This window comes from Callorhinchus milii, unplaced genomic scaffold, assembly GCF_018977255.1.
Source record: "Callorhinchus milii isolate IMCB2004 unplaced genomic scaffold, IMCB_Cmil_1.0 Scaffold28, whole genome shotgun sequence".
Taxonomy (NCBI): domain Eukaryota; kingdom Metazoa; phylum Chordata; class Chondrichthyes; order Chimaeriformes; family Callorhinchidae; genus Callorhinchus; species Callorhinchus milii.
Genome location: NW_024704769.1, coordinates 4140771 through 4162727, shown reverse-complemented (window position 1 = coordinate 4162727; position 21957 = coordinate 4140771). Strand labels below are relative to the sequence as shown.

Sequence of the window (21957 nt, the reverse complement as noted above, 5' to 3'; positions counted from 1 at the left end):
CAGCTTAATAATAAACACAGCGCCCCATCATGTCCTTGAGAGGTCTCCAGGGGCTCCGAGGAAGGTCTTCGGGTGTGATCCGAAGACGGCAAAGGGGAGAGGTTCAGACAGGGTGTCCGGGACCTCGAGGCGGAGGGGGTAAAAGCGCGGCCGCCGACGGTGGGATGTGCAGGAGGCCGGAGCCGGCTCGGCGCCAGGTGGAGTGGGGGGTTCTGCAGGAGCCAGATCTTCAGATCCATCCATTCGGCAATAAAATCCATTCTGCCGGTCAGTCACCCTGGCAAGGTGTGGGCCGATGGGGGCAGAGTTCAGCACAGGTGAGGATACAGGTGGCAGAGTAATAATAATAATAATAATCCTCGCATTTGATTATAGCGCTTTTCATGTCTTCTCGACGTCTCAAAGCACTTCACAGAATAGACTGTAAAGTGAATTGACCATATATTTGTGGGCGAAATGCAGCAGCCAATTGCGCACAGCAGTGTCCCACAGACAGATTGAAAATGACCAATTTATTGTCGTTTTGTTTTTGGAGGGATTATTATCAGGGGTGTGGAGTAAGGAAACTTGCCCAAGGTTTCACCCTGTCTGGAATTGAACCCAGGTGTCTCGCTATTGACGATTTAAATTAATTGCATTTTATGAATGTTGCAGCTGGGTAGACCAAGGAGAAGGGCATCGGGGAAAAACAAAGGTGGGAAACTGTCCGAACACATAATTTACTGTGCGATTTTATTGTTAATCACCCTGAATACATAATCAGCGTCACAAAATGGCTTTTGAGTGCAGAGAGATTGTAAAGTGTAGATGTCACCTGTCTGGTCAGACTGATGGCGTAGAACTTGAGCTTTAAATATTTGTGACTGCCAGGAACTCGAAGCAAATCAGCATGGACAGAGTGTAAGAGCTCCTCTTCCAAGTGGAACATATCCTGACAGTTTGTGCCTGAAAATACCCTGTTATAAACTTGGCTCATGTTGGGTATCAGTTAAACACCCACTGAACAGGATATGTGCAGAGTGGGTGTGAGGTCTGCATACAAAGTTTCTCCAACTGGAGACGGATTTACTTGTGTGTGTTCAGCAGCAGGTCACACTGTGCATTATGGAGCTTCCTGTGTTCAGCACAACTGTCTGTGTAGATCTGCACGTCATCAATTGCAATATCGCTTTGATAGCTCAAACCCAAAACTCCTTCAATGATCACCTGGAGAAAGATCAGCAGATAAGATAAGAGCAATGTAAGAGAGTTACAACCGTTCAGTTGATAAACAGTCAGGACAGTCAGGGATTTGGACCCGAGCAGAGGGTTGGAATCAGCAGGGACGAAGGGCAGAGGTGGGAGGGTGACCAAAGGTGCGGTCAATGAGGAGGATCTTGAGACGGGCCTTGAAGGAAGCAAGGGAGAGGACAAGGCGAAGGGACTGAGATGGCGTTCCAAAGAGTGGGGATAGAGAGGCTGAAGGCCCGACCACTGATCAAGTCTCAACACACTTCATACTTCCAGTTGATTGGGAGCCTAAGCTTTGGGGTGGGGGTGTGGGAGAGGGGGGTAAAAGCTGGTCGACAAGATAGGTCTTGAGGCAGGGAGGTGAAGAGACTAGGGGTTGGAGTTCCAGGTCAGTCCTAATGATATCTACCTGAAACGTCTCCTGATTTTCACGAATATCGATCTGGGCTCTGTGCCACTTTCTCCCTTGGTTTCCAGTAGTCGACCACAGCCTGAACCAGTCAGCAGCACTCTTATATTTACTGTACACATTTAGTGAGCCTGAAGGAAAGATTGGGATTAAAGGTGTTCTCTGAAGGTGGTTCTGTCGTCAATGTAGAAACATTAAATAGAATAATTATACGAAGCAACATCTGTAGAAAGATAAAAGCAGTCTCTCTCTCTCTCTCTCTCACACATTCACTCTAATCTCCATCTTTCACCCAATTACTAATTATACATCCGCCATCAACAGGAATTAATTAACCCCTTAGTTTCCAAAGGGTCAAATAACATCTTTATGAGATCTATAATAATAATAAATCTTGCATTTGATATAGGGCCTTATCACGTCTTCGAGACGTGTCAAAGCGCTCCACAGGAAATACTGTGGGCAAAATACGGCAGCCAATTGCGCACAGCAGTGTCCCACAAACAGTCTTTGATTAAGTGACCAATTTATTTTTGAAGGAATTATTCCTGCCCAGAAAAGCGATCCGCCAATCAACTAACAACTTAGTTCCTACTTACTGCGAGGTAAACAGAGGCGGTTGGAGTAAGGAAACTTGCCCAACGTTTCGCCCTCCCGGAAATCAAACCCAGGTCTCTCGCTTGCGAGGCGAGTGCTCTAACCAAGGAGCTACAGGAATCCCCAGCTCACAAAATGAAATGGGACATGACCTGTGCAAGCGACTGCCAGGATGGTGGAAGGTGAACTAGATGGACCTTGGTCTATAATCTAGCAATTCTTATGTAATATTCATTATAATTATGTTATCACGAGAGGTTATATGAAAACCAGATGACACAGACTCACCCATGTGTTTTCCATACATATTGTACCAGAACAACAGACAGGCCGGACCTCTGATTACAGGGCTAATGAGCGCTGCTCGATCCCCACTCTGTTGGGGATATGAAGCTTCTATGTACAAATAACGACCTACAACAAAACAAAAATACACATTCAGTCAACACAACATGTGGAGTTCTGTAGCGTAGTGGTTAGCACCCTCGCCACTCAATTGGAGGCTGTTTTTTTCCCCACAGCACATAAAATAACTGCTGAAATCATGAGCAATGTCAGGCACTTTCTTGCCTCTGTGACCCAGTGTAAAAGTAGTGGAATGTTTCCTCACCTCCCTTGCGTTTGCATTGCCCTTTTGTGTGGTCTCCATTGGGGCCCGTTTCCCATGAAGACGTGTGATAACGACACCGGGTCCAGTCAAAGTCATCTCTGGTGCTTTGCTCCCAATCACAGAAGCCGTGTTCAAAATCACAAAGGAGTTCCCGGGGGGAATCGGGCTGCATCGCCCGACCAGGCGAGGTCACAGCTACACCATGCAATGGGCCGGGATCCAAGCATTTATACAGCTTCCTCCAGTGCACTGACCACATCAGTGACAGAGTGGCTGTATCACTGCTCGCAGACAGAGGGGGAGAATAGGTCAGTAACAGAGTCTCGGCAATGGAGGGTTTAGCCAGTGGGAGCCTGGTTTCTAGCAGAGTCTCTGCAATAGATGATCGAGTTGGTGGACGGCTGGTCAGTGCCAGGAGCTGTGTGATGGAAGGCTGGGCTGGTGGGAGGGCAGTCACTATGAGGCTCTCAGCAATGGAATGGTCAATGTGTGAGAGGCTGGGCAGTGCCAGGGTGTGTGCAGTAGAAGATGCAGTTGGTGGGAGGTCAGTTGGCATCAGCACGTCAGCAGTGGAAGGTCCATTTGACATGAGATTGGTTGGCACCAGATTCTCAACAATGGACGGTTCAGATGGCGGTTGGCTGTTCTCTACCAGGGTGTCTGCAGGAGATGGCACAGCTGGTGAGATGTCAATTGGCAGCAGCACATCTACAGAGGAAGGTCCATCTGACACGAGACTGGTGGGCACCGGGGTCTCTGTAGTAGAAGTTTCAGCTGGTGGGAGGCTGGTCTCTATCTGGACGTCTGCAATGGAAGCTTCAGCGTGTGGCAGATATGTGGGCACTAAGATCTTCGCAATAGGAGACACATCTGGTGAGAGGCTAGTTGGCACTGGGGTCTCTGTGACGGAAGACTCAACGGGGTGGAAGCTATTGGCTCCCATGGTCCTGGTGATTGATGACTGTAACAGTGAGAGGCTGGTCAGTGCCAAGGGGCTCTGTGAGGGACGGCTTGGCTGGTGGAAGGCTGGTCACTGTAGGGCTCTCTGCAATGCATGCCTCCGATGGTGGGAGGCAGGTTGGCACGAGACTGGTTGGCACCAGGGACTGTGTAGTGGAAGTCCCAGTTAGTGCGAGGCTGGTTGGTATCAGAGTCTCTGTAATGAAATGCCCGGCTGGTGATAACCAGGATACCAGGATCTCTGGACGATTTGGCAAAACCGGTGCCACTTGGTTCTCAACTGATCTCGGACTCTGCAGAGACAACACTAAACTGAACCAACTGTTCAGATTGTGGGTTTGGAACAACGCAGCCTGGGACACAGCAGCTCGTGACTCTATCTGGGCAGCAGACGTAACATCATGGAGACTCGGAGTGTTGTAAACCTGGGCAGGACCAGATACACTCGATAAGTTACTCTGTGGATGTGCAGTTGTGAGCGGAGGAGACATGGATGGCACTTCAGTATGGGTGGAGGGAAGCAAGGCTGATGTTTCTGAATGAGCAGGTCTAAAGGTCTGTGATGGTAGGTTTCTCAGCTCAGGCTGACTGGCTGAAGGCACGGTGTCCGTGCTTGTAATCATTCCGCTGCTGGGATGGCTGAAGGAACAGTTGGCATCAATTCACTCTGGGCATATTCAGAAGTTTGTGAATGTATCAGCAGTGGCTGAGTGTTTGTGTGCTGTGTTGGGGTGGGAGGAGACAGAGTTAACATCCTCGTCTGGTTGTCATCTCTGAGGATTGGTGTGGCTGATACTCCACCCAATGCCTGGAGATGCGTGGCTGGCTGTTTGCTGTGGCTAAGGCTAACAGATTGATGATTCTTTGCAGTTAAGACAGTAGGTGACTCGATCGTGGTAGAGGGAGAGGAGGTTGGCACTTCAGCCTGGCTGTGTGTGAGGATGCGAAGATGCCCAGGTAGAACTTCAGCCCAGCTGGTAGCTTTGTGACTTTGTGAGGGCATCACTAGTGCCTCTGTCACCAGCTCTCTCACCAGTACCTTGGAGCAAGTTGTAGGTCTCTTACTCTCTGGCATTAGTGCCTTTTTCTGCCCCAGAGATAGAGCTGTCGTCTGTGTAAGTGATTGTTGGGTCACCAGGTCTGTTGTGAGTCTCTTCATCACAGCCACAGAAGCAAGTTCTGATTGTACTAACGGGACCTGTGTTGGAATCAACAGAGGATCAGGAAATCTCATTGGAACGAGGGTCCCAAGTTGCAGGTCGGATTGGTGGCCAGAAACCTCAAGTGTGGGCTGCATGAATAAAGACACAGAGGAGGTGTTGTCTGAGGCAGGGCTGCTCAGGTTTTCCCAGGTCACTGAGGTCTCAGCTACTGTGGAGATAGTAGCACCAAAACTTTCAGGAGCTCCAGTGGTAATTTGACTTTGCTGATGAACTGAAGGGGTAACTAGATCTGCTGACGTCTGGTTTGTTGGGGTCTGGATAGTAGAGTGCGTTTTCACCATTTCACCAGTCTCTTTGCTTTGTTCATTTTCAAGCTGAGAACTGTCATCATTCAGGAACAGATCATCTACTGGGTTTTGGGAAGGGAGGAGGAGAGAAGAACAAAAACGTTGACTGTTTCAATAAAAGGCAAAAGATTGCAGGTACCATAACAGCAACAACTTGCATTTATATAGTGCCCTTCACACAGGGTAGCGTCCCAGAGCTCGTAACAGTGGTGGAGTCTGACAACAAGCCATGGGGGAGAGGGAGGTGGCTGTAAGCACGATAAAAAAGGAAGGTCTTTAGGCGAGATTTAAAAGTGGGGAGAGAGGGGGCAAGGCGGAGGGATTAAGGAGAGAGTTCTGTGCTTACGGTCACTTCCTCCCTCCCTCTCCCGGGCTCAGCGTCGTACTCCGTCACTGTCAAGCGCTCTGAGACTCTGCCCCACGTGAAGGTCGCTGTCTAAACAGACGCAAGTCGTTGTGGTTATAACATCACGTCTGAACTTATTGAACAGAACTGAAATTCGCACACAAACCCCTCCGCTGTGCGAAAGCGGGAGTTAGTGGAGTTTGTCAATCTAATGGGTTCCCCACATTGGCAATGACCTGCTGTGCAGTTGTAAAGCCTGTTGACCTTCAGCAGGTCCATCTCACTCAGTCGGATCCGTTGCCCTATTATGGCGTGCGTGTCCAGCAGTGGCTTCAGGGTGGGGTGCCCGTTCTTGGAGAATGCAGATCTAAGATGGAAACATAATTATTACTCATTGGGATTAAAACGAGCTGCTCCCGGCAACAGAATTAATCACAATTATCAACAGAATTCGTTAAGAATGATTAGAGCCGCACATGTCAAGCGACTGCCAGGCTGGTGGAAGGCGAACTAGATGGACCTTGATCTTCTTTCATCAACAAATTCTTGTGTCCTTACCTGCTGTAGTGCAAGATGGAGCCATAATCATATTTCGACTTCAGATTATTGGTGGGTTTCTTCAAGAAGTTGTGTTCATAACCTGAAGTGAAAGGCACGGTCAACGGCAACACTTATTGAGTTGAATAGACCAGAAACATCTTTCAGAAATAAATCAAAAAAAATGTGGTCGCTCTATGAATTGACTATATTTCGCAGGCGAAACACGACAGCCAATTGCCCACAGCAGTTGTCCCACAAACAGTCGGGGTTTGAGTGACCACATTTTTTTAAAGAAGAATTAAAATGAGGATGGATTTACAGGCTGGGTACAGGCAGAACGTGAAAGGATGAAAGTGAAAACAAGGATTTTACCGGGCCAGACATTTTTCCACTCGATCTTGATGAACTTGTCCCGGTCACTCCTTGTGTGCTCGTGCCAGAAACCAAGCGAGTGCATCAGTTCGTGTTCAACAACCCCTTTCCCCTTCTTCAGACACTGACGTTTCAGTGACAGGAGCTGCATCCCGCCAACTCGGCCCACAGATGAGTAACACCTGAGAGTTAGACGCGGAGAGTTGAAGTTGAAGCAAAGACATTGTTTAGAGCTAAAGAGAGGGAGGGAGCTTTGTGGATAACAACAACAAATTACGTGTAACTTGCTGTTGAGCCTTTAGATCGCTTCAGAAGACCAGGATATCAGCTCGTTCCTAAATACACGCTGATAAATCTCTACCCTCTGCCTTTAAAAACACATTCGCTCTCCCAGGCCACTTTTGTAGGTATGTCCTTGTGTCCAGCTTCAAAAGGGTCCGTACACCTTAGCCAGGACCCATTGAGAATTGTTAGGAGAGGGTTAGGTGCATTGACTGAATCCAATCAGCTTAGCCCCGTCAGGTCTATACGTACCCTTGCAGTGGCTGAATGGAGATGAAGTCCTCCTCGTCGCTGCGAGGCACAAACCGAACACACGTGAATTTCTCAAAGTCCCCGAAGCCCTGGCTGATGGAGCTCCGAGTCTCCTCATCTGCAGGAAAAGGATAACGATAATCCTGGCATCTGATGCAGTGCCTCATCACGTGGTTGAGGCGTCTCAAAGCGCTTCACAGAATATACTGTGAAGTGTATAAAATAAATTGTATTTTGTGGGCGAAACGCAGCAGCCAATTGCGCACAGCGGTGTCCCACAGCCTGTAATAATAACATCTACCATCGCAAACTTTTATCCTGGTGCGGCTGGCTTCCCCCGACAGTTACTTACCGTACTGCTGGGAGATTTCATAGGGGATTTTCACTGTTCCATCTGCTGACTTCTCCCACGTCCTGGGCTCAGAGAGTATTGTATTCCTTTGCAACTAGAGACAGGCAACATTAAGGTGCAATCACACAAGGCTACAGGAAACCTAACCCACCTCACATTCCACTCGTAGCTTTAAAATGATCCACGACTTAGACCAAATTGAACTACTGCTTGCCAAAATCAGTCACAGTCAAAATAAAATAAATAATAACAATTTGATCCGCCAATCGACTAACAACCGGGTTCCTACTTACTGCTAGGTAAACAGAGGCGTGTGGAATAAGGAAAAGTTTTGCACTGCCCGGGAATTGAATCCTCTCGCTTGTGAGGCGAGTGCTCTAACTAATACACGACAGGATTCCAATAACACTTTGAAATTGATGATATTTTGATCCAGAAAATAAGAAATTTTAAAAAGCAGAAATTACGGGTTTGACGATGTCGCCTTCGATCAGGAACCCTCGCCAAGGCTTTTCATGTCGAAAAATACCTGTGAGGAGAACAGCCAAGTGACAGACATTGAATAGTGAAGGAAAACAAGAGGACAGACCCTGTGTCTCAGTGTCTGAACACACACACACACACACACACACACGCGTACAGAAATGCACAAAGACATCCTGGTTAATGGGGACAAGCAGTTAACCTAGAATTGGTGCAAAACATGAACAGAATTTTTCCAACGGTCTTGAATAACTTTTTTTTAGGTCGGGTCCACTGTTGGATAATTTGGACTAAATTCCTCCTTCCCTGACTCCCTGCTTCTCTGACTCGCTCCTTCCCTTGATTCCCTCCTCTCTCTCCCTCCCTCATCCAGGCACATTTGCAATAAGACTCCCTGATAATAATTGCTGGTAAGTTTGTCAAGTGGCCAATCTCAGTGGCTGCCGGGCGCCTTTTCTTGCTGTTTGTTCAGCATTTTGGGGACGAGCAAAAACAATTGAAATGGAAGACAAAATAACAAGGGTCTTACGTTGGCTAAGTCTGACGATCACTTCCTCTGCCGTCAGCGTCTTGTTGGCTCGCAAGGCGTCCAAACCAAGGCTGCTTGTCCTGATCTTAGCCTCGCTGTGTCCTCCTGCTGAGACACATCGACCCAACCAGTCAGTCAGCGGAGAGCAAAAGTAATAATCAGCTTCAAAGAACACGACTCCCATGAAGGAAAAAAAAATAGTTACTACCTCTCTGTACAAGAGTCAAGGTGAGAAGCAACAATCGCAAGACTTCACGGCTGGAGCTCATTGTAGGGGGAAGAGCTCTCAGCAATTGCTCTGTGAACATCAGTGGGTTTGAGAGAGGGAGAGAGAAAGTTACCAACACAGAGAACTAAGCTGATCTGTGCCGCTACCTCTGGGAGTTTGGGTCAGCCCCTCGGAACAGGGCGATTAGCAATCTGATCGATTGAAGCTGTTTTCACCTGGTTCCCACCGACTGAGAGAAGGACCTGCTTCTGTGTTTAACCCTTTCAGGACTCCAGCACAATGAGCACAATCTTCACAGCTCCATCGATCCACAGTGAACAGGCAACTCCTGTCATACTTTGACATGAACCGAAATGAATCTTATTTTATACGGTCTTTTATCTACTTCTGTTTGACCTTGGATATAAGCGTCTCATAGGGGTTGTGATATGGCAGGATAGGAGATGTTGATTGGGATAGATAGTAATTATAATAATAATCCTTGCATTTGATAATAGCGCCTTATCACGTCTTCTAGACATCTCAAAGCGCTTCACAGATTATATTATAAAGTGTATAACTGTGTATAACAAGTGTAAGACTGTGTATTTTATTGCCCAGGAAAAGCGATCCGCCAATCCACTAACAACCGGGTTCTTACTGCTCGGTAAATAGAGGTGTGGGGAGTAAGGAAACACGCCCAATGTTTCTCCCTGTTGGGAATCAAACCCGGGTCCTCTCGTTTGCAAAGAGTGGTCTAACCACTACACTACAGGACTCCATTGGATCAGGGTCACAGTTCAGGTAGAGCAATGTAAAGCCAGACAGCAGCACTGAGTTCCAGACTGAGTGTATGTGAGACCTGTTGAGGCAGAAATCTGTAATCTGCGATACATGCTGATTTACACATTTTTTCCGTTGGGGAACGATTGTGTTGAACGAGGTGCAGACAAAAGCATTTCAAATCAGGAAACCTGTTGTTATCCCTTTGGGCCAAAAACAATCCATCACAGAAGCCACAAACCTTTCATAGCTGCACAGAATTAAACTATTCTAGATAAATAGAGGCGTGTGGAATAAGGAAACTTGCCTAAGGTTCCAACCTGCCCGGGAATCGAACCCACATCGCTTGTGAGGCGAACCCTCTGACCGCTATGTTAAGGATCTCCGGGTAATGTGAACCATCATAACTCAGATGCGTTTGTAATCTGTATGAACGTTAACTTTTAATATTCCAAGAATTTTTTTTATTGAACAATGTAATAACTTTACGTTCCAATGATACAATGAATTGCCGTAGCCGGCACAGTTGTAGACATCTGGCTGACAGCCGAGCTGGACTTTTGAGGTCTGTCTCGAACCAACAGCTGCTGCTCACATCCATGTCTTTCCAACTCACTCCAAACCCTTTACATTTATATCAAAGCTCGTTTACACTGTGTGTCATTTACAACAACATCCAAACTGGGCAAAGGCTGAGGAAACCATGGGAACAGAGAAAGAGAGAGAGAAAAAGAGAGGTGCAATCAGGCAGACAAGAGAACGTACAGCTATCTCAGACTTGCGCTATCAACTGCAAATGTTTCCTCAACTTGGCAATGAGGAAGCCATTTTATTTTTGTTTTGCAATCTTCAGAAGGACGGTCTGTGACAGAAGTTAAACAGACCTCGCCATCACAAGAAAGTTGTATGTGTGTGTGTGTGGGGGGGGGGGGGGGGAGAAAAAGAGAGGAAAATGTTCTACAAGGTTTTTATTTCTTGCTCCCACTCAGTGCAAAGATGATAAATCCCCCCAAAATAGCCACAGCTAATCAGCAGTTTGGCACCTTACAGCACAGCACACAATCCTTTTCAGGAAGGAAGGCAGAAAGTGGCTGTGTCAAGTGCCGGATAAATTAATCTCTTATTTCAACAAGAAATTTGGGATGAAGATTTTCCCCGTCTCTTCACTCCTTTTTCAGGAGAATATTCCCAAGGATTTGTCCCTTTTGGTTGGTTTGGGTTAATTTCGTTACAGCTTTCTTAGACTTATAATAATAATCCTCACATTTGATATAGGCCTTATCATGTCATTTAAACATCTCAAAAGCGCTTCACAGAATCTACCGTAAAGTGGAATGACTGGATTTTGTGGACGAAATGCAGCAGCCAATTGCACACAGCAGTGTCCCACAGTCGTGGATTGAAGTGACCAAATTATTATTGTTTATTTTTGAATGATTTATTACCTCCGGAAAAGCGATCCACCCATCAACTAACAACCAGGTTCCGGCTTACTGCTGGTAAACAGAGGCGTGTGTGTGGAGTAAGGAAACTTGCCTAAGGTTTCGCTTTGCTCGGGAATCAAACCCAGGTCCTCTCACTTGCGAGGCGAATGCTCTAACCACTACAGGAATCCAACAATTGTGGAGAAATTAACTTGAATCAAAAGTAGAGGTACTCCCTGTTTAATCATAAAAGAACCTTTGATTGTTCCAATTCAATTTAAAAACAACCCGAACACATGCCAGTAATATTGCAAACTTCACCCATTTTAAAACCTACAAACCCATTTATAACATAATGCACATTATGAACTTTTTTTGGGACAAGTCAAATTATTAAGGGTTTAATAATAATAATCCTTGTATTTGATATAGCGCCTGATCACATCTTCGAGGCGTCTCAAAGCGCTTCATAGGATACACTCTAAAGTGAATTGACTATATTTTGTGGACTTAAAACGCGGGAGCTAATTGCGCACAGCAGTGTCCCACTAACAGTCGTGGATTGAGAGACCAAATTATTATTATTTTTTTGAAGGGATTATTACCCCCTGTGTAATTTGTGGGGAGAAAAAATTTACAGCTGAAAGGGTGCAAACAAAAGCTGAGTGCCATCGTTTTAAAAGGACGGTGAAAATCACAGCTTTTGTCTTTGAACTGTTAACAACAGTGTAACTATTTACTCACATCTCCCAGCAAGTGAGAAAGGTTTTCTGGACTGACCCATGTTCATACGCCACAATATATTCTTCCCTGCTTGACCATTACAAGACAAATTAACAAACCTCCTCCCTTCACTTTACTAAAGAATTCTCAGTTCCCAGTTGTAATGTGGTCACAGTATAATACAAAGGCCAGTGATTGAGATTGTGGTTTGTGTTGATATTCTCTTACAGCAGCCACAGGGATTTATACCAGTTTCTTCGCCTCAAAGAAACTCTTTAGATGTTTCATTTGCCAGATTCCCGTCAAGATGAGGATAATGGTCTGTGCGATCGACCACCAAAGCACTCGCTGGTTGGTGCTCTCACTGGTCAAGCGGAAACGTTCCTCTCTGTACTGTGTGAGGAGAAAATAACATCCAATCAATCGGGTGTCTGACCCTTCACCGTGTTTAAAAAGGATCCAAACCAACAAGAAGTTGATAATAACAATAATCCTCGCATTTGATACAGCGCCTTATCTCGTCTTTGAAACGTCTCAAAGCGCTTCACAGGATACACTGTAACGTGGATTGACTGCCACCTAATTCTGGAGAGCATTAGGCACAGGTTGGCAATAGCAGAGCCCTTGACATGGTTTACTGTGAAATGATTGTGTACTTTAGAAGTTAATGCGACAGCTAATTTGCACAGCAATCTCCCACAAAGAGCCCGGAGAGGAGGCTGCGTAGAGCAGGGTTTTATGCGGAGACATTCTGTCTGTGTGGTGGCAGCTTTGTGGCTGACAATGCCCCTCCCTCCCTCCCTCCCTCACTCACCCGCTGGTAGTTCTGTTCTTTCTGAATCTGTTCCACCTGATCCAGGAGCTGCCGGACACGGAGCTGCAGCTCAGTCAGCTTGTCCTTGGCTGCGATTTCAGGATAGTTGTTGGCGTGTTCCCCCACCTGGATATCGAGATGCACTCGCTAAGCCAGAGAGAGAGAGAAAGAGAGATCATCACTAACAGTATAACACAGCACGGCTCAATCACTCCTTCATCCCCCTATAACCATGTGGAGTGCTGTAGCTCAGTGGTTAGAGCCCTCGCCTCGCAAGTGAGAGGACCCGGGTTCGATTCCCGGGCAGGGAAAAACCTTACTAAGGCAAACCTGGCAATGAGGATCTCCATACCCTGGGACAGTCCGCGCTGCCCACCTCCAGCTTCAAGAGCAAAGCAGCTCTAATTGTACCCAATGCCCACAGCTTACCAGTTTACCACCTGCAAAGAGGGACATCTTTGTGGAGTTGGAGTGCAGGCAGATCTGGTGTTCACCTGGCGTGTGCGACGTGAAGGTAAATCGGCCCTCAGACCCATATTGTCGAGATAAAATAATCTGTAAAATAACACAGCATTGAAAACATTACTATGTCGTTCATTGTCCATATGTTGCTTCTTCAGAAGTTACCACCTGTGCAAAAAGACCCACAACAACTTGTGTTTAGTTAGTGAACCTCACACAGGAGAACGTCTCACACTGCGCTGTACAGTGACTGAGCGAGAGAGCGAGAGAAGGGGTAGGACTGAGCTCAAGTTTCAGCCCATTTAACCGTAGAAATCTTCTCACTGGCTAGAGTTATCAGATCATATGTTATATTACACATCACATATATCCCACCCTTGGGAACTCCATCCTACAGTCCCTTTGCCTCATCCCCTCCCTCCCGTGTGCAAATGTCACTTGTTGTTGTTTATAGTGGAGGACTGTCACTGACACCAACTCAGAAAATATTTCGACTTCTGTTTGTCACATGACGACATGAGCAACTCCAGAAAGATTCAACACCATTTGATCAAAATCGTTTCTGAACATCTATCGAACCGGTTTCCGTCTAAAATACAATTCCAGGGCAAGTCTACCTGCGTTCTGTTACGGCTATTTCACACGCGTTTCTGCGGCAGATGTGCACAGTGGATGGTTCCCTACCTTTGTGTCAGGGTCTCGGACTTCCACGTGCATCCCTAGCCCAGGCGTGGAGGGGAGAAAAGCCTCTACCTTTTTATCCCATAGCTGAGTCCTGTAATTACCTGAAACAGAAAGGAAATACTGTACTGTACGCTCACTCACTGCGAATCAAACCAGAGAGATGGCGGCAAAGGAACATAGCCGACAGACACAAAGACAGGTCCAATCAGTACACAGCTAAGAGCAGATAAGGGGGTAATGTCAAACATTGCTCTCTGACCTGCACTTCAACAGCATTGAACACACACACCGACCGACCGACCGACCGCGAGGGACATTGCCCCACAGCCCGCACCAAGGTGGACACACACTGGGCAGAAGGTCCACAGAGAGAGAGAGGCATTGGGGTCACATTGGCCACACAGAGAGAGAGAGAGAGAGAGAGGCATTGGGGTCACAGAGACATTGGGGGGTTTGAGGCCCGGGATTGGCCGCGGTGACGGGAGAAGCGGCTGTGATTGGTCACTAAAGCTGATTCTTCACTCGCTGATTGGCTGCGATGATTTGACCCGAGGAGGGCGGCGGCCAATCACAGGGCCGCCCTCAGCCCCAGGGCCTGAGACCCCCCTCACCCTCACTCCCCCCTCACCCTCACCCCCCACTCACTCCCCCCTCACCCCCCTCACTCCCCCCTCACCCTCCACTCACTCCCCCCTCACCCCCCACTCACCCTCCCTCTCCCCCCCCCCCCCCCCCCCCCCCCCCCCCCCACTCCTCCCCCCCTCACACTCCCCCTCACCCCCCACTCCCCCTCCCTCCCCTCCCCCCTCACCGATCACCATGGTCTCGTCAGGAATCTCTTCTATGAAGCACTTTTTCTCGGTCTCCCCGATGTGGAAGTACAGCGCCCGCGAGCAGCCGAACTGCAGCAGCAGCCACAGCGCGAGCGGCCCCGCGCTCAGCCCCATCGCCACCGCCACCGCACGGCACCAGTGCGCATGCGTCCTTGTCCATCCGCCCGCCTGACAGCGCGCAGTGCGCATGCGGGCCCCGGCCTCATTGCAGTCGCACTGCGCATGTCTGAGACCGTTCTCCCGGCTCTGTGATCAGTGGTGGAGCAGCTGCGCCCCCCACTGGCGCTCTGTGCACACGGCAGCGCCTCTCTCACTGCTGCTCTAATAATAATAATAATAATAATAATCCCCACAAAACACAGGCAATTCACTTTAGACGTCACAGTCGAAGCGCCGCGAGGCTCTGTACCAAATGCAAAGGATTATTATTATTATTATTTTATTGTAGTGAGTCTGTCATTCAAAATGCCTCATAAGCGCTTCACGGGATTTACTGCGAAGTGCAGTGACTGTGTGTAAGTCAACACAGCAGCGAATGTCGGCACCGGTTGAGGCACAGACAGTCAGAGCACAGTCTGAAAGTGAAGCGTATTTGAAAATGTTTTTCTTTCAGAGTGAAATAAAATGAGAAAAGGCTTTATTTTCTTTTTTATACAGCAAATAGTAATGACAGAAATTCCAGTACACACACACGTAGCAAAGTACAGATACATTATTCAGGACATCAAACTGTTACCAATCTCCAAACCACTGTCTTGCACGGCGATGCCAAGCTCCGGCTAACATCTGTGTAATATCTGAAGTATTGCTTCATTATCTCACTGGTAGATAGTGTCAGTCCATCATTCAGGCGAAGAGGCTGAGAATCTTAGCAAATCACTTGGAAACTTGCTTTTCTGTGTAGATAAATTAGTACTTGAACTGGTGCAGGGTGTCGCTGGCAGTGTAGTAACCACAACACAAGATGGTTGACACCTGGAGTTCTTGTTAAAATGAACCACAAAGGGAGCACTCAATTTTCCTTTCACTGATATGGCAACAGATGCCAGGGAACATGAGACGTTAGTGGGCTGATAAACTTTCCTACTGGATGGACGTCAATTCTGAGCTGAACTCAAAGTGGATAAGGCCACTTGGTATGTGTAAATGACGGGGTGGGAGAATTTCCTCTGGCTGTTAAGTTTGGTGAAGTCTGTTTATTAAATGGCAAAATATGTCACGAGACCATGTCAGCGAGGCCACTACACAAGAGGAAAGAAGGAATTTTGAAAGCTTTCTGTAGTAAAATCACAAATCAGGGCTTTATACTATCATTATTTTGAATGAAAGTGTGGTGGAACCAGGTTTCATTGACTGATGGTTGGCAGTTTCACAAGATTCACAGGTTGTAGGTTCAGTATCAGGATGATTGTGTGAATGGTGATTGCCTTGTTGGGGAGATTGTAAGTATTGCTGGTGAAATGGGGCCGGGCAGTGTCCATTGTGGGATTCACAAGGGAAGTCGGCAGGTATTTGAGCGTCAGAGGCTTGAGACAGGATGGGGGAAGGGCAGGGCAAGTGTGACTGAACTTATAGTTTGCTCTGAGAGCTGATGAGGACTTGATGGGCTGAATTCCCACCATTCTATGGCCTCAGTGACAGGTGGAGTTGAGTGAAATGTTTCCAGGAATATTGGTTCTTCTATTCATCGTCTTCTAAAACAGCTTAATCTGACTGGTCACCTCCAGACACAGAGAGGACTTTAGATATTTCGAGGCCATTTAGGAGCAAAATCAAGAGGCAGTTTTTCACCCAAAGCGTAGTGTAAATCTGGAACTCCCTCCCCAAAAAGGCTGTGGATTATGGTTGGATCCATTCACATTGTCCAGACTGAGGTGGAGAGATGTTTGTTAGATCAGGGTATCAACAACAACAAGATTACATCTGTATAGCAGCTTTCACATCGGTAGGATGTCCCAAGGTGCTGGACAGTGTACAGCATTTCAAACCCGAGCTGGGGTCAAGGGATATGGGGCAAAGGCAGGTAATTGGAGTTGAGGTACCATTCAGTTATGATCTAATAAAATGGCGGATAATAATAATAATAATAATCCTTGCATTTGATATAGTGCTTGTCACGTCGGGAGGACGTCCCAAAGCGCTTCACAGAACACACTGTAAAGTGAATTGACTGTGGATCAGGCTCAAGGGGCTGAATGGCTTCCTCCTGTTCCTATATATGTAAATGAGGAACAGATATATCCTAAGAAATTCAGTCGTGGACATTGCACGTCATAGTAACCTGTTTAAAATACTGCAATCCTGACTGAATTGGGTGATCATCATAAGCTTAAGATACTGTTAGTGGCTAAATATTGGATTGAAATTAATTAGTTTAAAATCATATTAACTTTCACCGTTTCTATGAGACTCTGATTTCCATTGAGGGACTGACTGCACAGTGCAGGTCAATGCTCAGCCACTGACTGTCGTGTAACAATCTCAGACTCAGGGACGGTTTCTGTGGCTGACGTTTCCATCAGAGGCGGAAACGCTTCCTTTCTCAGGACATACCCTCCCAAATCTGTGTGAAGAGACAGACAGAGCTGTAAAGCCAGGGGATGTTTCCCCCAAAAAACAAAAGTGATGTCAGTCTGTGGAGAGGCTCCTTCGCTTCTACTTCTGCTGCTGCTCCATGTCCACGCGGGTTACCAAACCATGATGTGAACTCTGCATGACAACAACACCAACACATTACATATACACAGCGCCCCTCACGTCGGGAGGACGTCCCAAAACACTGAACAGTCAGGGATTTGGACCTGAGCTGGGGGTTGGGATCACGAGGTGTGGAGGGCATGGCTAGGAGGGTGATCGAAGAGGAAGGTCTTGAGACATGCCTTGAAGGAGGCGAGGGAGGGCAGGGGCGAGATGGAGAGACTGTGGGATGGAATTCTAAACGGAAAAGGAACACATTTTAGTGAAATTTGGAGACACTTCAAAATACTACGTAACTGTCAACAAGAGATGAGGCTGACATTGTCCTGGGGGACATTGACACTGACCTGATGGGTCCCGTTGGTGGTGGCGGTATGGTTGATGTGATTAGCCAGGAGGGATTCCATGTCACTGATATCCATGGGCGTGTGTTCAACCGTCGATTCATGTGGCATCTATAAAGGAAAAGAAAGTCCTGTCAGCATTGCTGCACTGATAGTGATACCTTCTGCCCTTCCAGAGAGCGAGAATCAGATACCAGACTGCAACTCAAAGCCATTTGACACCAAGTCAGAATATAGTCTTTTAACCTTGTCCAGAAGGCCTTGTCCACCTTTGAGGCCACATTTGGAAATACACGACTTGGGGTTACTAAATAATAATATCCTTTGTGTTTGAAACAGGGCCTTAGCACGTCAAAACATCTCAAAGGGATTCAGAGTTTTCGGTAAAGTGTAGTGACTGTGTATTCGTGGAGGATATAGGGAAGAGAAGTAGACTGAGATGGACAAATGCTGTATATTTTGGTGGGGGGTGGGGGGGGAAGCAGCAGCCAATTGCGCACAGCAGTGTCCTACAAACAGTCATTGGTTGAGTGACCAAATTAACCTTACTGGGGAGATTGTTAGTGACTGGGGATATTTTCACAGAGAGGATATAGAGCTCACGGACGTCCTCACGTACCAGTACGGATGGGGCACGGAACAGGTAGCTGAACGGGTAATAGAGGAGATTCATACAGGAAGCTGCGTACAGGTCAGCGTAGCGCATGAGTTGGCTGGCAAACAAGGTCTGTCTGGAGCCACAGCGTAACAGGCTTCCCATCTTCCCGTAGCACATGTCCATCTCGTGGGTCACTTTCTGCAAGTGAAGGGATAATAATAATAATCCTTACATTTGATATAGCGTCTTATCCTATCGTCAAGATGTCTCAAAGTGCTTCACAAGGTATACTGTAAAGGGTAGTGACTGTGTACTTTGTGGCCGAAATGCGACAGCCAATTGCGCACAGCAGCGTCCCCACAAACAGCCATGAAGTCAATGATTGATTTTATTTGGGGGATTGTTGGTCAGGACACCAGGAGAGGGAGAAACTCCCTTCTTTTTCAAATAGTGCCACGGTATCTTTATCGTTCACCTGAACAGGCAGATCGTGAGCTCGGTTTAACTTCTCATCCAAAGGACGGATAACTTTAAAGTCCCACTGTGGGGCTTTGAACCCACAGTCTTCTGACCCAGAAATGGAAGCTTTACCAACTGAGCCAAGCTGACACCACTAACATTTACAGTTAAAACACCAGGTGTTTTGCCTGTGACAGGTGTGTACATTGTACAGGATGTCTCACCTTTATTTGTCTCCGGATGGAGCTGATATCAGGACGCTCATTGCTGCCGCTGTCCAGATGTCTGAAATAAGTCACAAAGTTCACAATCAGCTGGGAGAAGTACAGGGTTAACTTTAATAATAATAATAATAATCCTGGCATTTGATCATGTCTTCAAGATGTCTCAAAGAGCTTCACAGGATACACTGTAAAGTGAATTGACTGTGTATTTTGTGGACGAAACGGGGCCCCCAGTTGCGCACAGCAGCGTCTCACAAACATTTGTGGATTGAGTGACCAAATTATTATTTATTTATCGGAGGGATTATTATCTCCGGAAAGTGATCCGCCAATTGACTAACAAGCGGATTCCTACTCACTCAGTTAACACCCTCAGTTCCCGCTCTCTCAGGGCAGGGAAGTCACTGGTGTGAAACCTTTGGGGTTTTTGTAATTTTGCAAAGGTTTGTACCCAAAGCTGCACTCATCGCCCTCTCACTCTCTGACTTACTTGTATAGTTCAGCCAGAAATATGTCAAGGTTCCGGAGTTCTTCAAAAAGAGCTGCAAAAAACCCCCCAACAAATAGAGTGAAATATCGAGAGAGAACACATGAGGTTTCTCCTTTAACAAACAAATATACACACACATTGTACATCAGCCAGCACATGTGCACACACCACACACACACACCGCCACACACGAGAGTCAGTGTTGCTCAGTCTGTTTTTCCGGGCTAGTTTCACCCTCTGGAGATCATAGTTTACCCTTTTGCTAATGTCCCAAATGGCCCACAGAGCAGCAGTAAATGGGAGGGGAGTCAGTGTAGGTGCCCTGGGCTGAGAACTCACCGCTTTTCTCTGTCCAGACCTGCAGCTCTTGGGCCAGCTCAGGCACCACCAGGAACGTCCTCCAGCCCTGACGCTTCTTGGATTTCAGGATATCTCCAAAGATATGGTCTCCGATGTACAGGATATCTTTGCCTTTCGCCCCCAATAGATCACACACCACATCCGAAGAACCTAGGGCAGGAAGGAGAGGTACGTCACTAAGCTGTCACCACTTGTGATGTAAACCATGAACCCAGTGTCTATTTACAGTCTTTTACAGTACAAATAGAGTCCCGTGTTGTAGTGGTTAGAGCACTTGACTCACAAAACCTAGGCAAGTTTCCTTACTCCACACGCCTCTGTTTACCCAGCAGTAAGTAGGGACCCGGTTGCTAGTCAATGGCGGATCGCTTTCCGGGGTAATAATCCCTCAAATCTACGCCCATTTGTGGGACGCCGCTGTGCGCAATTGAGTGCCGCGTTTCGCCCACAAAATAGTCAATTCACTTTACAGTAAACTCTGTGAAGCGCTTTGAGACGTCTCAACAAATGCAATGATTATTATTAAGTATTACACAGAGTAACACAGCACGGAAAGCGGATTCCAATCAGGCTCTTGTTCAACAGCAGTCTGTAAGATTCCTTGTTCAGACAGAGACACAAAGTTGGCAGGGGTTCAGTGTGAGGCTGTTAGGACTGTCATTCTTACCTCCAGAATAGACAATGCCATGCTGCAGGGGGCCTGTGTAGGTGCCAATGCGCAGCTTCCCAGCCACCTGTGATAATCAGATACGATCACTGGTGAGAGTATGAAAATGTGACGTTCCATCGATCGTTGTACGGAAAAGTCTAGTGTTTACAATGAAAATAAGCAGGGAATCGAGAACAAGGGGGCATCGGGTTAAAATTAGAGCTAAGGCATTTTAGGAGTGAAATCAGGAGAGTTTTTCACACACACACACACACAAGGGAGAGTGGAAATCTGGAACTCTCTCTCTCTCTCTCTCCCTCCCCAGAAGGTTGTGGATTATGGCTGGATCCATTCACATTTTCAAGATTGAGGTGGATGGATGTTTGTTAGATCAGAGTGTCAAAGGACATGGGGCAAAGGCTGGTTAATTGGAGTTGAGGTACAGATCAGCCATAGAATGACGGAACAGGCTGGACGGGTTGAATGGCCTCCTCCTGTTCCTAAGTGTAATTGACACCCTGTTTGTAGCCGCTGGGATCTGAGAAGCATTGCATTGACCACAGGCAAATGAACAAGTTGCGTCAAGCACTCAAGAGACTGACTGCTCCATACGTGGTCAACCGCAAGTGCATTTTTCCTTCAAGTCATAGGTTTCCCTGGCTCAGAGACACACTGTTCCCTGGTTTCTCTCAAGAATGTACTCAGTGTTAATGGAGATGCACAAAAGGGACCCATCATCGCTCATCGTTCAATGTCTCCTCCCGCCCGGCAGTCTGCTGGAGATCAGTATCTGATCACAGTGCGAGTTGCAGCCACAAATTCAGCTGCTATCAGGGATGGAAATTGATCTCACACAACTGGAAGTGCTGTGAAGGAGATTGTGCGGATACTGTCGAGAGGACCTGGGTTCAATCCCAGTCCCGGGCGGATCAGGGCAAAGCCTTAGGCAAGTTTCCTTACTCCTCCCACACGCCTCTCTGGGTACCTAGCATTAAGTAAGAACCCGGTTGTTAGTCGATTGGCAGATCGCTTTCCAGGGGTAATACTCCCACCGAAATAAAAAATGTGGTCACTCGATCCACGGCAGCTTATGGGACGGACACTGATGCTTGCAATTGGTTGCCATGTTTCGCCCAGAAAACATAGTCACTTTACAGCGTATTCTGTGAAGCACTTGGAGACGTCTCAATGACGTGATAAGGTACTATATCAAATGCGAGGATTATTATTATATTATTATACTGTGAACGCTCTGTGCGATGGGGAGGAAATGAGTGAATAAAGAATCTGATGGGAAGCCACCAGTGAGCTACAGTTGGGTGGTGGGAGAGACTGAAAGCACCATTGTTTCTGTTGCCAAAACAGATATGTGTAAATGAGGGAAGCAGAGAGATGGAGCCTACAGCAATGTGTGATGCTGTGACTGAGCCCTCAGCAAAGTATACCAGAAACAACAGGCAGCACACACGAGTCCTCAGCACCAGAAACAAGGCAGTCTTCATGTGGAGATGGTGAACAGCAATAACAACTGCACATGACACTTATACGAAGCCTCTCACGTTGGGAGGATGCTGGACAGTCAGGGATTTGGACCCGAAGGGATCAGGAGGGTTGGAGGGCAGGGAGGGTGAGTGTGGGAGGGTGACCGAAGGCACGGTCGAAGAGGAGGGTCTTGAGACATGCCTTGAAGGAGACGAGGGAGGGGGCACGACGAATGGGATTTAATTCCAAAG

General features: G+C 47.2%; 4 protein-coding genes across 9 annotated transcripts in view; all 4 read right to left on the bottom strand.

The window, feature by feature from the left end:
• Positions 1-713: 713 nt before the first annotated feature.
• On the bottom strand, positions 714-3790 carry LOC121851023. Its single transcript, XM_042344469.1, has 4 exons — positions 2847-3790; positions 2525-2650; positions 1640-1770; positions 714-1206 (listed from the first exon to the last, which is right to left on the bottom strand). Exons 1-4 carry the CDS (start codon positions 3787-3789, stop codon positions 1066-1068), a joined length of 1341 nt encoding a protein of 446 aa, XP_042200403.1. The 5' UTR covers position 3790; the 3' UTR covers positions 714-1065.
• A 635-nt stretch (positions 3791-4425) lies between these two features.
• Positions 4426-10064, bottom strand: LOC103187829. The gene is made up of 9 exons (XM_042344428.1): positions 9953-10064; positions 8473-8580; positions 7928-7989; positions 7461-7554; positions 7109-7226; positions 6575-6756; positions 6221-6302; positions 5899-6029; positions 4426-5375 (listed from the first exon to the last, which is right to left on the bottom strand). The coding sequence occupies exons 1-9, from the start codon at positions 10062-10064 to the stop codon at positions 4426-4428; spliced, it is 1839 nt and encodes a 612-aa protein (XP_042200362.1).
• Positions 10065-10377: 313 nt separating this feature from the next.
• On the bottom strand, positions 10378-14577 carry LOC103187793 (transmembrane emp24 domain-containing protein 4). The gene is made up of 5 exons (XM_007907447.2): positions 14382-14577; positions 13571-13671; positions 12854-12979; positions 12425-12571; positions 10378-12003 (listed from the first exon to the last, which is right to left on the bottom strand). The coding sequence occupies exons 1-5, from the start codon at positions 14515-14517 to the stop codon at positions 11854-11856; spliced, it is 660 nt and encodes a 219-aa protein (XP_007905638.1). The 5' UTR covers positions 14518-14577; the 3' UTR covers positions 10378-11853.
• Positions 14578-16585: 2008 nt separating this feature from the next.
• The window catches only part of LOC103187790 (cytosolic purine 5'-nucleotidase), a 31759-nt gene continuing 26387 nt past the window's right edge, over positions 16586-21957 (bottom strand). For all 6 annotated transcript variants that reach the window (XM_007907445.2, XM_042344468.1, XM_007907444.2 and 3 more), the window contains 7 exons: positions 20243-20309; positions 19555-19725; positions 19216-19267; positions 18726-18786; positions 18064-18240; positions 17448-17555; positions 16586-17112 (listed from right to left, as the gene is read on the bottom strand). In XM_007907445.2, the coding sequence (XP_007905636.1) occupies positions 17059-17112; positions 17448-17555; positions 18064-18240; positions 18726-18786; positions 19216-19267; positions 19555-19725; positions 20243-20309 (690 nt within the window). In that variant the 3' untranslated portion in view covers positions 16586-17058. The remainder of the gene's footprint in view (positions 17113-17447; positions 17556-18063; positions 18241-18725; positions 18787-19215; positions 19268-19554; positions 19726-20242; positions 20310-21957) is intronic.

Excerpts from the sequence above, each read along its gene's own strand:
- LOC121851023 (XM_042344469.1), bottom strand. The coding sequence starts at position 3,789 with ATGGGAGCCAATAGCTTCCACCCCGTTGAGTCTTCCGTCACAGAGACC. Across the intron at positions 2,651-2,846 it reads GCAATGCAAACGCAAGGGAG|GTCGTTATTTGTACATAGAA; the intron begins GTGAGGAAACAT and ends GTTTTGTTGTAG. Across the intron at positions 1,207-1,639 it reads AAAATCAGGAGACGTTTCAG|GTGATCATTGAAGGAGTTTT; the intron begins GTAGATATCATT and ends ATCTTTCTCCAG.
- LOC103187829 (XM_042344428.1), bottom strand. The coding sequence starts at position 10,064 with ATGGATGTGAGCAGCAGCTGTTGGTTCGAGACAGACCTCAAAAGTCCA. Across the intron at positions 8,581-9,952 it reads ATTCATTGTATCATTGGAAC|CAGGAGGACACAGCGAGGCT; the intron begins GTAAAGTTATTA and ends GATGTGTCTCAG. Across the intron at positions 6,030-6,220 it reads TCCATCTTGCACTACAGCAG|ATCTGCATTCTCCAAGAACG; the intron begins GTAAGGACACAA and ends TTTCCATCTTAG.
- LOC103187793 (XM_007907447.2), bottom strand. The coding sequence starts at position 14,517 with ATGGGGCTGAGCGCGGGGCCGCTCGCGCTGTGGCTGCTGCTGCAGTTC. Across the intron at positions 13,672-14,381 it reads TGACGAGACCATGGTGATCG|GTAATTACAGGACTCAGCTA; the intron begins GTGAGGGGGGAG and ends TTTCTGTTTCAG. Across the intron at positions 12,572-12,853 it reads TCTTTGCAGGTGGTAAACTG|CGAGTGCATCTCGATATCCA; the intron begins GTAAGCTGTGGG and ends TCTCTGGCTTAG.